The 13,653-nt window shown below is 39.1% G+C and overlaps 1 protein-coding gene across 1 annotated transcript in view; it reads right to left on the bottom strand.

The window, feature by feature from the left end:
- Positions 1 to 7,415: 7,415 nt before the first annotated feature.
- LOC145397793 (beta-glucuronidase-like) overlaps positions 7,416 to 13,653 on the bottom strand; it is a 30,427-nt gene continuing 24,189 nt past the window's right edge. Inside the window, exons 12-14 of the mRNA XM_080270815.1 lie at positions 10,698 to 10,874; positions 8,940 to 9,087; positions 7,416 to 7,588 (exon numbers count right to left, since the gene is read on the bottom strand). Coding sequence (XP_080126941.1) covers positions 7,416 to 7,588; positions 8,940 to 9,087; positions 10,698 to 10,874 — 498 coding nt within the window. The remainder of the gene's footprint in view (positions 7,589 to 8,939; positions 9,088 to 10,697; positions 10,875 to 13,653) is intronic.

Raw genomic sequence — 13,653 nt, forward strand, 5'->3', positions numbered from 1 at the left:
TCATTCTTGATATCTACAGCCAGTTTCCATCATCATCATCATCATCATCATCATCATCATCATCATCATCATCATCATCATGCTCTGTTAAGATGGTACTCCAACCAAACGTGGCCCATGAGGTACCGTACTTCTGAGGGTGATTAGAGTTTATCTTTTTTCCGTTTTCTTTTTCTTTTCTTTTTTTTTCTTTTTTTTTTTTTTTTGCAGGGAAGAAAGAATCAAAGGCTGGAAGCCTGCAAGATTGTTCCATCCATGGGGGAAAAGAGAAGAAATCAAATGCAAGATCTGCTCTTTTTGAGAAGCCCAGAAACGTTGTGTGTAAAAAGCTGGAGATCATAAGCAGAAGGAAATACAGACAGGAAAATAGTTCCAGAGTTGACTACTGTTTAAGCAATGGTACTCAGAGATGAAGAACTGGTCATTTACTCGTACCTTAAAATATGTCTGTACTGAGTAGCCTAACCCCAGGCTCCTACATCCCTAATGGGACAGCACTGAACTGGATGACAGACGAATAGAGAGAAATCATCCTGACCCATTCTCCCACCTATGAGGATATGGTGAGGTAGGATTCAAAACCACATAAATACAGCCAAGAATTACAGAACAGTATGACCGTTATTTATCTAATATCTATCTATTTATCTATCTATTGCCAGACGCCGTAATCCCGTAAGGGGTGGCCATTTGACTTTGAGTTATTTGTCTTACGGGGAGGGGCACTAACCCTCCACCAATCCACTTGTTGACAAGTAGGGAGCACGTATGGTTTGGTTATATGGATACCACCCAGCCTTGTAAATGGTTTCTTGACTTACAGGAAACCATTTGGCTTAACACTCAATATAAAGCCATCTGTAAAGGAAAGAAAATAAGAAGTGACAGGAAAGATGGGAGAAATAGGAAGAGAGGAGGGCAGGCACAGAAAAAGAATGATAAAGGCTAAGGATGAAGTAGGCAGCACTACATCAGGTGAGTGGATGATGGTCGCCACCACCTACCACTAATAATATCTAATATCACTTGGCCTAAAATGGACATCCTTCCATCATATGCTGAGCTGTGAGAAGCCATTAATATCAAACATAACGGTAGTCAAAAAGACGTGCTTGGAAAAGATGCATAGCCACAGATTCTTTTTTTTTTTTTTTTTTTTTTTTTTTCTGAAATTAAGCTATGAGAAAGCTACAAAAAGGTAAAATCTCAAGGCGAGAGTATTATAGGGATTTGGCCCAAATTGTGTGTTAGGGGAGGGGGAGTGCTTAATAAAAGGGTTGTTGAAGGGCACAGTTCAGCACCCAGTTTCATATAGTATCTCCAGAGCTGATTAAAAAGTGTATATGGTAGTATATGTATAGGTGTTGGAAGATGCCACAAAATACTTAGCCACAATGCTCATATTTGTTACCAAGGCCTCTGTATTATCCAGATTACCACATTTAACTCCCCTAGGTACTCATTTCACCCACAGACCCACAAAGGATGTGTAGAGTAACTAGAGAGGAAACAAAAAATCTTATATATCTCTCTGCTACAGCCAATATAATAATAACTGAAATTAAACTAAACATGACTGCCAAATTTCACCATGCTGCCACCATTGTAACACTGAAGGGGAAAAAATGTCCACCGACTAACAGATTTTCGATACTCTTGTTGTGTGGTACAATATGACCCACGAACCAAGGATTTTGAACTACCAACAGTACCAAATGAATGCATTTTCACTTTAACAAATCCATTCAAAGCTCATCGCACACAGGAAAAATGCATACATATACATATATATATATATATATATATATATATATATATATATATATATATATATATATATATACATATATTTTTTTAGTTGTATGGCCTTGTTAAACAGACTCCATCCAATTGGGTTAAAGTTTACTGGGTCTAGGGTAGCCAATTGTTCACAAAGGACACACCCTGGTACTGGTAACTGCCGATACCACACACTGTATCTTGCCACACGATCACTGCCATAGGCCAGATGGTATTAGTTCGAACTCAGATCCACTGAAAATCCTGGCAATCCCCGACCTTGAACTATCTTGCAAAATGTCCCCACCTAGAAATCTGGTATTGCAACTCCCTAACTGGAAATCTAGCCATGCACTCCCCAACCTGGAACCCTAATATGAGGGGAAACTCAAGTAACCTCGTATCGGAGCGCCCAACCACTGCTCAAGCACACTGACCTCTGACCAATGCTCCTGACAAGAAACCTGAGCTGTCCGGGCCGTACCATGCATCTTAGCACACAGTCTCGCATAATGTTGGAAAAGTTAACCGTTACTCCCAGTCCTTAATGTATGCAACAGGTCAACTCTGTAACTGTCTTCCTCTATCTGTATTTCCTACTGCCTATGATCTCCAGACTTTTAAACGCAGTGTGTCCAGGCATCTCGAAACTAATAAATCTTGAATTTGGCTCTGTGATTTTGTCTTTAGTTTTTCTTGGAAGGAACAATCTGGCAGCCTTCTGGCCATTGGTTCCTTCCTTGCATAAAAAAAAATAATAATAATAATTTGTAGGAATTTACATATCGAAGTTTACCGATCGGTTTCCACTGACAACACAGTCATGAACAGATCATGTACAGACCTCCACACTGATCTCTAGCAGCCTCTCTGTTCAGTCCCTCATCCATGACGTCATACTATCCGACCGCGTCCCGTCTTTTTTGGACTGTCTCTTGTAACTACCACTAACTTTCACCCCTTTCGCCCTCCGCACCCAGTTGTCATCCTCCATCCTCTCCACACGTCTAAATCATCTCAGTATACTCCTTCTCATAACATTAATAATGAATTCAACCTGGCCAAATTTTTGTGCAATACCAGCTTATTTTACACAGTTCAGTGGCAGAAAGAGATAATACTATGGTTCTATACCTCCCATAACACTTTTTCATGACCTACATCATATTTCAGTGTTAATCTAATGTTACAGCTCAGCAATTACAAAGGACATGGAAAATATGAGAAGTTAAAATAGAGAGGGTAGGAATGCTAACCATCTTTGTGAGTGATAACATGGGAAAAGGGTAAGACATTATTAGGTGGTCAAAGGCAGACCAACATGAATCCCTGATAGCATTACATGATTAATAAAAACATCCTGTCACCTCTGGGAGACACAGGTAAATGAAAACAGACTGTGTAAAAAAAAATAATAAAATAATGGAGTGCTGTGTGATGGGCTTGAATTCCTTTGCATCTCCTCCTAAACAGATTACTTCAGCACATGGCACGTTATCACTTGCTTGTGCTACTTATACAGCAACAACTTATGCTTAATACTTCCATATAAAACAAAATAAACACGTCCAAAGGATGCACACCCAAGTGGATTACATTTACAGAACAATTCTCTAGCATCCTTGGAAATATCAAGGGGAGGGGGTGGCTGTGTGCATACGTAGTGCAGAAGTCCTGTTGCACTCATGCTGTTTTGACATGCCAGGTGGTCTAGAGAGTTAAGATACTCTAACCGGATGTGGCCCAATGGGTTTTCTTCTGAGGAGTGGTTGTGGGATTATTATTCATGTACCTGTGTTGTAGGGTGAGCAACTGGTCTTTATCACCTCAATTTTTTCACTTATGGCATCTCTGTCTTGTGTCAAAGCATTTATAAAAAAAGATACACAGTTCCCTCAGGTGAATACTAACTGGCTACAGCATTTTTTTCCCCATGTTTATTTTTTTCCTTCCTCTATTCATCTTCAGAAAAAAAAAAAAATAGTGCTAAGTCTTTCTTTGCGGCAGCCTTCATTCCTGCATCATCCCTGACAGTTTTTTTTTCACTGACCATTTGTTGATTTTCCCTGGTATGCTTCGTCATTTTTAAAATCTCTTTTCTTCCTCCCACATCATTTTACTTTGTCATTTTTATTCACACCATCCCCCCCCATCTTTTTACTGTCATTTTTATTATCTCTTTTCTTCCTCCCATATCATTTCACGTGTAAGCTATTTCCTTCTGCCCTAGTTTTTCCCTTTCATTCAAAGCCCTACATTTGCTCACCAGAAACAGCTCGCTATCTATTGGTTAAGGTAAAGGGGACAGTAACGGATTGATAAATGGTTAGACAGACGAATAGGTAGACTGACAAATAAAAAAAATACATAGCTTCATAGACAGATAGACAGACAGCTTCTTGTCTCCCATTTAGCAAAAAAATTATTAGAAGCCAAGATGCAGATGCAATGAGGTGTTAAACCGCAGTGCTCGTCTTCTTAACTTGGACCTTTGAGCCTGTGACAAACTTTTCATAAGCCATCTTGGTATATCGGGTTAACCACACTAAACTCCTCTAGGTACTCATTTTGACTTTTTTATTGTCATCTCTCTCTCTCTCTCTCTCTCTCTCTCTCTCTCTCTCTGGTGCTGACAGGCTGGCAGCTTCCTACCAGCATTGCTAACCACTCTTCAACCCATACAAGAAAGAGGTGTTGAAGGGGTTAAGGGTGAACCAACATGAGACTCTGATAGCATTACGAACACTTAGAGGAAAAGAAAGATAAACAAGGGCCCCAGAGATATAAATAAATGATTATAGGGCAAGTGGAGGACGGAATAATGACTGATAACGTATAAAGAACTGTGTTGTGATAGACTTGTGTGGATGTTGGACAGGATGCCTTCTTGGGGTGGCACTCTATAACCTGTCGACTTCACTGCCAGGTTATACAAGCGTCCATAAACTCCCTATGTATTTCCTCGACTAGGTGCACATTTCAGATGAACCCGGGTCTACTACTACTACTACTACTATAACTACTGAGATAGTGTGCGTGGGTGTCTGACCATATCTTTTTCCTTACCTTTGTATTGTATTATTTCTTTTCATGCTATTTCCTAGTTTTCCCTTTATTCCCTTTCATCGTTTTCACTTACTCCCCTCATGTTCTTCCTTCCTTTTTATTTTGTTATGATTTTCCTGCCAGCCCACATTAACATACTTTCTTGCTCAGTCATCTCCATTTTAATTCATTTTATTATTTTTACTCTTACCTTGTGACATCTTTTTTTGTTATTCTGCCTGCCTGCTATTGTCTTCAAGATAGAGATGTAAAACTTAAGTTAAAATGAACAGAGTATAGCCCTTGATGCGTGCCTGTTTTAAACTTCCTTGCGTGTGAAGTTTCTTTTTCTTCCTCTTCACTGCGTGTCTACTTATCTCCATATTTACATGCCTGACCTTCTTGTAGCCTTAGATGGAGAGACAGAAATATTAGGCTAAGCTAAACTGGACATGCAGAGCTACCTCGATATGTGCCTATTTTTAAGTCGCGCTCGCGCGCGCGTACGTGTTTGATTGTTTGTGTGTGTGTGTGTGTGTGTGTGTGTGTGTGTGTGTGTGTGTGTGTGTGTGTGTGTGTGTGTTCTGTGCATATCATCCTACATCCATAATTATGTGCCTGACTTCCTCGTGGTCTTACTAACCTTCCAACCTACCTACCACCTTTGGATTTTTTCCTTACTACCTGCTTCTCTCCTTTCCAACCTTGCCTACCTGTATGTTTTCCTTCCCTCTTTCTGTGTATGCCTGCCTCTGTATCAAAATGCCTGACCACCACCTTCAATGCCTGACTTCCGACTACCTTGTAACTTGTTTGCCACCCTAGACATCGTACCAAGTCCTTGTTTGTCCTCTTTTCTTTCCTGCCTGCCTACCTACCTGCCTGCCTTTCTTATATGTTTATTTTCTTGTTGTCCATCTTGGCTATATATATATATATATATATATATATATATATATATATATATAATTATATATATATATATATGTATATATATATATATCTATATATATATATATATATATATATATATATATATAATTATATATTCATTCATTCATTGCCAGACGCCATGTATCCCAGACGGGGTGGCCTAGGGCTTAGAGTTAATTGTTTTACAGGGAGGGGCACTAATCCTCCACCAACCCCACTTGACACGTAGGGATATATATATATATATATATATATATATATATATATATGTATATATATATATATATATATATATATATATATATATATAAGGTATATATATATATATATAAGGTATATATTAGTTTTTGTCTCCTTGTTTCTCTCTGCTTTCCTTTCTTCCATCATTTTTTCTCTTGCCTGCCTTCTTGCTTACTCTCATTTCTCCTTCCGCCCTTTCCTTCACATATTTCTTTTCCTTCCTCTTTCATCTCATTTTTCACTTCACGTCCTCCCTTCCTTCATAATTATTTTTTTTTTCCTGTAAACTATGCCTGTGTGTGTGTGTGTGTGTGTGTGTGTGTGTGTGTGTGTGTGTGTGTGTGTGTGTGTGTGTGTGTGTGTGTGTGTCACCCATTGCTCCGGAGGTGAATGAATTAGTGGCTTCAGAATTCCCACACATGTAATGTAGATTCCAAAATTGTGCATATTGCGGATATGTGTGTCATGGGTGAAGGAAAAGTTGATTAAAATTTGGTGTTTGTGTACAACGTATATAAAAAAAATTATTAATGGATTTCCATGAAATTTGTGGATATATGGGTCATGGGCCAGGGCAGAGTTTATTAAATTTTGGTGGAGATCTGTGCTGTATGGTATAGGCGTTGACGGAGGTATGCGCCCTCTGAGTGCTATCTAGTTACTTTATTGCATACTCTTCATACAAGATAACTTATATATTATACTAGATGTAATTCATAGTACCCCACCATTGTTCTTAGTTGCCTGATATGCAAACAAAGTATCAATTTTGTAAAAGAAAAACAAAGCCATCCTCTTCGTAATCCACAGTCAGTACAGTACTTAGATTTAATTATTGCTTTCGTGATGCTGAGAGGATCATTCCTTTGGGTTGTATAAAAGTCAGCATTATACTGACCAACCTGACTGATTCCTTAACTGTAGCAATAAATTTTCCAAAGACAGTATATTAAACATATAAGACACTAGGATCCAAAAACCTTTTTAATATCAGAATTCTTTGACATAGAAATCAGCAACACTACGTCAAAAATAATTTTTCTAAGTTATCCACATTATTCAAGTGATATGAATATAAATTTTTTTAAAATGTTTATTATTGTATCTACAATTATAACCCAGTTCATATTATGTTACTGTATTGCAGTCTATCCACCTATCATCTAATCCTCTACTGACTCATCAGGAGCATAGGGTCCCAGGGCTAGGTTGCTTAGTACATATTTCTCAAGCGAGGGTGACCTGTTGCATACCTCTGAGCGGTATCATGTGAGCAGTGCTTCACATGAGTGATGATGAAACTATACAGTATAATTCCAGAATAGTAAATGTGGTATCATACTCTCAATGAAAAATTAACTATAAAATTTACTTTATTACAGCACTGCACGCATAATACGGTATAGCACTGAGAGGTATTAGTTCAACATAACATCACTGAGAACAGATCCATAGCAGAGAGCATTCTGATTACCAGCCAGAGTAACACTGGCAAGCTGGTGGTAACGGCAACGCAGAACGTGAGCAGCCATTTTGGGTTGTCGATTGCGGGTGAATACTCCCTTCCTGTTTCTCCCCGCACGTGGATAGCCTGCAGAATAGTAGATAATCTTTTAGAGAAATTCCATAGACTTTAACCTTTTCACTACAACATGCTCTACCGAAGGTTATAATTATAACTAACTGTAAAGTACTCAAAGAGCACATACCTCCGCTAACGCCAATAAAATTCAAGATTTACCGCTGTAGTTCGTCTTCCTTGCCAGACGAATAGTTTTACGGTCTCTCATAGTCAGTCAGTTAATTCTACGATCTTAGTCTGCTTTGTTACAAAAATTCAGAGAACGCACATGCTACCTCCGCTGACGACAAGAAATTCATTATTTATTCCCGCATTCGGATCCACCAAAATATCAATTCAACTCTTAATCGACCCACTGCGCACCTATACACCAGAATTAACTGAAATCCGGTAACAACTTTTTGATATACATACAGTAGTTCACAAACACACAGATAGGCCGACAGACACGAGCGAATACAGGCGGTAACTTCGTTGGCGGAGGTGTTGGTGGTAGAAGCAATAGTAGTAGTGGTGGTAGTAGTAGTAGTAATGAAAACAAGAATTGTAGTAGTAGTGGTAATAATAATAGTAATAATGGTAATATTTGTAGTAGTAGTAGTAGTAGTAGTAGTAATGGTAGTAGTAGTAGTAGTAGTAGCAGCGATAGTATTCATCAACATCATTATCATCATAGCCAAATCCTGAACTCTTTTTCCCACCTGCAAGTGGGGTGAGGTAGGACCCATAAAACATGGTAAGAGAAGACACGCTGGAGGGAGAAGGATCAACAGGAAATGGATCAGATACTCATTCACTTGCTATTCAAGACTCCAGAATCCTGCCTTCACCTCACAGGCCTATCCATCTGCACATTATGTTGGGGGATATTTTTCGTTATGGATGTGTTTAATATGACCTGCTATATAAAACCAATATTTCACCTATCCGATAAAAAAACGTTGGGGTGGGAGGGTACCAAATGCTTATCATGTAGGCATCTGAACGTAATTCATCCAAACAGCATGATCCCCCTGTCAGTTGCTTAGTTATACCGGTACCTCACTTTCTTACACACTCATTCACTATATCCATGTTGGTAATAGAACTACATGAAAACTTAGAGCCTACCATTCCTCATCTGCCGCGTTCGATTTTGAAAGTCATTGTTTCTTTCTTTCTTCTAGGGGAGAGAGAGAGAGAGAGAGAGAGAGAGAGAGAGAGAGAGAGAGAGAGAAACTATTTTTTTCAGCACAATACAAGTATTCTCTGATGCCCTAGAAATAAGGTCGTGTTAAAAATATCCTTGTCATTTCTAACTGTAAAACAACTCAGCGTATTGACTTACTTCGAACGGTATTGCCACCACCTTTCGGGGTACGAAAATTTCCTTGAGGGGTAGAGAAATCAGCAAAACTCCAAATCATCTCTCCCACAAAGTAGCCCTTGGCACGCAAGATGTCAAATGCCTTGAAATTTTGAACCATGAGCGCTGCTTGATACTCCTCAGTCCATGCCCATGTTGGGTCCTGAAATGCAGCTCTTATGAATCGAATATTATATTAGAGTCATATTATCGTTATCATCTCCAGTATTATCTCTGATGCCTTGCTCCTTTCTGAGATCCTAATAAATGGAATAGTTATGACAAAATAATCCCCAAGCTCTTTTCTCCCACTGACTTTTGTCCTACTGTCTTAGTTACTTATCTATTTCTTCTTTTACTCCAACTGATGCATTGTTCCCACTCTTGATTTACGTACCACAAATGATGCTTCCCATCTAGCATTATCCTAAATCTTGTTTTAAGATCCCAGAACTTAACCACATCTTTTTTAATATGTTAACATCATCTCAAACTACTGTCTTTCCCTTCATCCATTTCACTACATCTCATTGTATATTATTCCTATGGGGCTTCCTTCCATACGAAAAAATTTATACAGAGTTTTGATACATAAGTCATCCGTCCTGTTGATACAGTCTGTTAACTCTATCGTTTTCTCTAAGTTAAGCCATTACTCGATCCCTCATTCCACAGCAGGCACACTTTGACCTTCTTCACGTTCATTGTCATCCATTTCATGATATCGTCCAACGAATTCTATGCTTGTAGAAAAATGGATGTTTCATCCACTCCACATCGTACCATGATATGCATCCTTACTATTCGGTCATCTGCTCCCAGACACTTCTTCACATGACATACTAGTGCATCTTTTTCTTTCTCTCTTCTCATCCAATCGTTTTCACCTCTGACACAAATTTTTAAATTATGAAATGATTAATCTGACTTTTACCACCACACTATTCCTTATTAATACATCACAAAAATTCGAGCAGGCTGTCACCATCCACAGTCCCAGTGTGGCTTGCCCGCCCACCACGTATCGCCGAGTACAATTAGCTTGTCCTGCCATACCATCAGTTCAGATCACCACCCGACATCCAACCTCATGATCTCTCTTATTTTGTTTTGACACCACAAGTAACAGTTCATCCCAGTCATATCCTTCACGTCTTCACATAGCCCAGCCAGGGAGGCATATGCTTAAATATTTTCAATACTAATATAATAACCAAAATATGCCAATGAACAAAGCAGTATCAGTGGGAAAGATCACAACTGGAAAACACTATACAAAAGAGAATGAAAAGACACCAAACAATATAGTGTCTTGCTGCACACGTGGCCAGATCATGAAAGGTGTTGTTGAGGGAGATTGGCTCCTGTGATATAGCTGGAAAAGTTTCTTATAGTCGTCAGAAATTTCAGGCAAGTTCCCTCCTCCATTCTTCTGAATATAGTAAACTTATAGCACCTTTCCCGTTAATTATGGCTTTGCTGAAACGACTCTCTCACCAGTAACTATGTCACTGTGATAGACAGGTGCTACCGAGAAGACATTTCTTTCCCTGCTGTAACACTCTCAAGTACAGTCACACAGTAGTTAGCTCTGTAAAGATTATTCAGTGGGTCACATTTTAAACCCAACGCACAACCCAACATCTATTAATTTTACTTTGCTAAAACTATCTTTCACTCTGTGCTTAGATTAATGGCAGAACAAAAGTACCGTGTGCATCAAGTTATTTGAAGTATAACTCCCAAAGAACATAATCTTAGTTGCGCACTCACCATATGAAATCCAGACAGTGAGTCAGCCCCATACTCTGAGATCATGACAGGCTTATTATGTAGGAGGTGCCACTCTGAGACGTCCTTTACAGTCTGTTGTTTGACGAGCTCAAGGTGGCCGATGTTTATGTACCAGGAGTAATACCGATTCATCATGATCACATCAAAGTTCACAGCCTAGGAGATGCAATATATATATGTATATATATATATATATATATATATATATATATATATATATATATATATATATATATATATATATATATATATACGGTCAGATTATCTTTATGAGACATGTAATAGAATTTATAGGTATTTTATAAATTTACTACATTATCTCAACAGACTCAGGAACATCAACATGCTGTACAGTAAATTACTAAAGCTATAGCTTATTACATTGTCAAAACCTCTTTAAGTGATACTACTAGCTTAGGTTCAGTGTACTACTTTAAATTGCTTAGTCTCCAGCATCCAATTTTTATTCATTTATTTTAAAATAACAGTTATATCATTTACTATTTCACTATTTCTCTGTTTTTCTTTTTGTTTCTTCCTTTCTTTTATTTTACTTTATTTTATTTTTTATTATAATTCATCTCTCTCAAAGAAATCTAAAAGCACAAGGTCCAGTCCTTTTAAGTTACAGTACACACTATATTTTAAAGACTGGAGTTACACTCCAGCAGAAAAGAAAATCACCTCAATGTTGAAGAAACACTGACCTGTTTGCACACGGAAATTATTGAGTTTTAACCTCTCTCACTCTTCTACATCCTTAATATTCAGTGACGTGCTCAGTTCACAAGAATTTTTTTTTTTTTTTTTTTTTTTAAATACCCAAGTTGCCTTTGAAAAAGGGACTTGTGAGGCTGTGCGGGAAGGAGGGAGGCCATAAAACCAACAGGGCCGTGGAAGGCACTAAATCCTGTGAGCCAGCTAATATTGAGTTTATATTTTAAAATCCACCAGAGTACAAGACCTGTCGGAATGTAGTGACTTGACAGATACTATTTCCTTTCCGGGCCCATGCATCCTTTAACATGGGTAACGCAGATCTCAGAGGAAATGAGTAACATCAGTGAAAATCACTGGCAGATGTAAATCCATAATGTGGACCTCACCCTGGTATCAGCTGCAGCAGTGTCTGCCCAGGTGTTCAAACGCCCGGTGATTGACGATGGTCAGCTGTTTATTTTTCATTGTTCTGAGTTTGCCATCGGGATCTACCTCAGGGAAGCAGCTCTGTGTTTTGGCCCTGATTACGCCATGCCAGGATACGTTCGCGAACACGTCGTGAGTTCCTCTTTTGGCCTGGTCTATGAATTCTGGGTGATCTTTTTATGTGCTTTTCCTTCATTGTCTGCAGCCACTGGGTTGCTCTGTTTTCTCTTCTTTCTCTCTTTGTCTTTCCCTTATTCCTCCACATCCTGTAAACTCTTGTTCCTTTTATTTTGGTTTTGATTCCGTATGTTTACGTTCCTCCTTTTTGTTTTCTGAGTGCATACTCGGCCTTTTGATTTCGTGTATGTGCACTCGGATGGTCAGCATGGCTTCAATTGGATGCATCTCACCTCCTTCCTTTTTTTAAATGCAAGGAAGAGGGAACCAAAGACTAGAAACTTGCAAGATTGTTCCCTCAAAAAAAAAAAAAAAAAAAAAAAAAAAAAACGTTCATTTCGGGATGCAGCGTGCCTCCCTTGTGTTGGCTGTCCCTGCGATACTTGCAACTTTTGTCCGTGGAGTATGTCTCCTGTGTGCGATGTTTGTTCCTGAGTACTGCCTTGCCGCTTGTCACTGTCCCGTTTTTATGGCCCAGTCGGTGTGCCGTTTCTGTGGCCTTATGGAGCTTCGGTTGTCCTTTTGTATAGACTCTTCATCATGTGTTCCTTCTAAGTGGGACACCCTTACTTCAGTGAGACATCTCCACTAACCACTGATCAGCCTGGGATCGGCCTGTCGTTAGTGCCACAGCAACAGCCCCTTCCATGTGTCTTGCTATTACATTCCGCCTCTGCAGTCTGTCTTTGTTGTAGTCCCTGCCCTTGGTGGCATTCCTAGGCCTGTCAGCTGTGAGTTCCAGGCTTCCTCTGGTATTACGCCCTATACAGCACACTCTTTTCTGACCAATTTTCCTTCCAAGGCATCCCTTTTTTAAAGTATTCCCCTATTGCGTTTCCCCTTAAGACCTTTCCTCCCGTTTAAACACATTTTAAAACAAAAGCATCCCTTGTTAAGACGTCCCTATTTCATATGTCCATTCTAAGATTTCCCTCATTAAGGCTCATTCTCTTACGGCATTACGCCTCAGACGTTCCACCCATAGACGTTACCCCAAAGTTATACATCTCGAGCATTTTCCTACCACAATAATCCATGCTTCATTGTCTCTTAAATACTGGTGGTGTTATTGCCAACATTCAGGCCATCAGTTCACTGTGACATATATTGTGGTGGATATGAATTTCTCAAGGAGTGAATCCAAGCTCCTCTTCCAAGTTCTTAAGGTTTATTATTGCCTTATATTTTACTTAATCATTACGAGCGGACCAGACCAGCAGTGCAGCTAATGCACTACCTGATGGAAAGGTGCATAGCTTCATTTTGAAACACTGAACATAAGAACTGAATGCCGTGCTCCTTCTGCCATGTGTGGAGCCATTTTAATCTTGAGGTGCAATGGGTGTTCGTAAGTGGCTCCTACCAACAGCTGTGGCTGTTATGCCCCTAAGATATGGGCCTCAGTCCATTATCTGCTGCTCAGACATAAGTGATGACCCTTATGTTTTTTTTTTTCCACTTAACGTAATAATGTGAAATACAAAAAATGGACCTCTCTATCTTGACATCAATAAAAACATCCTTACCCTTGCATAGTGTGTATACATTATCTTCACCCGGAATCAGTTGGCCTAACTGCTTCCTCTGTTTATAGGAAGAGACAAAATTCAGA

The sequence above is a fragment of the Coenobita brevimanus genome, chromosome 43 (assembly GCF_032717465.1).
Source record: "Coenobita brevimanus isolate Jiangsu-jjx chromosome 43, ASM3271746v2, whole genome shotgun sequence".
NCBI classification, from domain to species: Eukaryota; Metazoa; Arthropoda; class Malacostraca; order Decapoda; family Coenobitidae; genus Coenobita; species Coenobita brevimanus.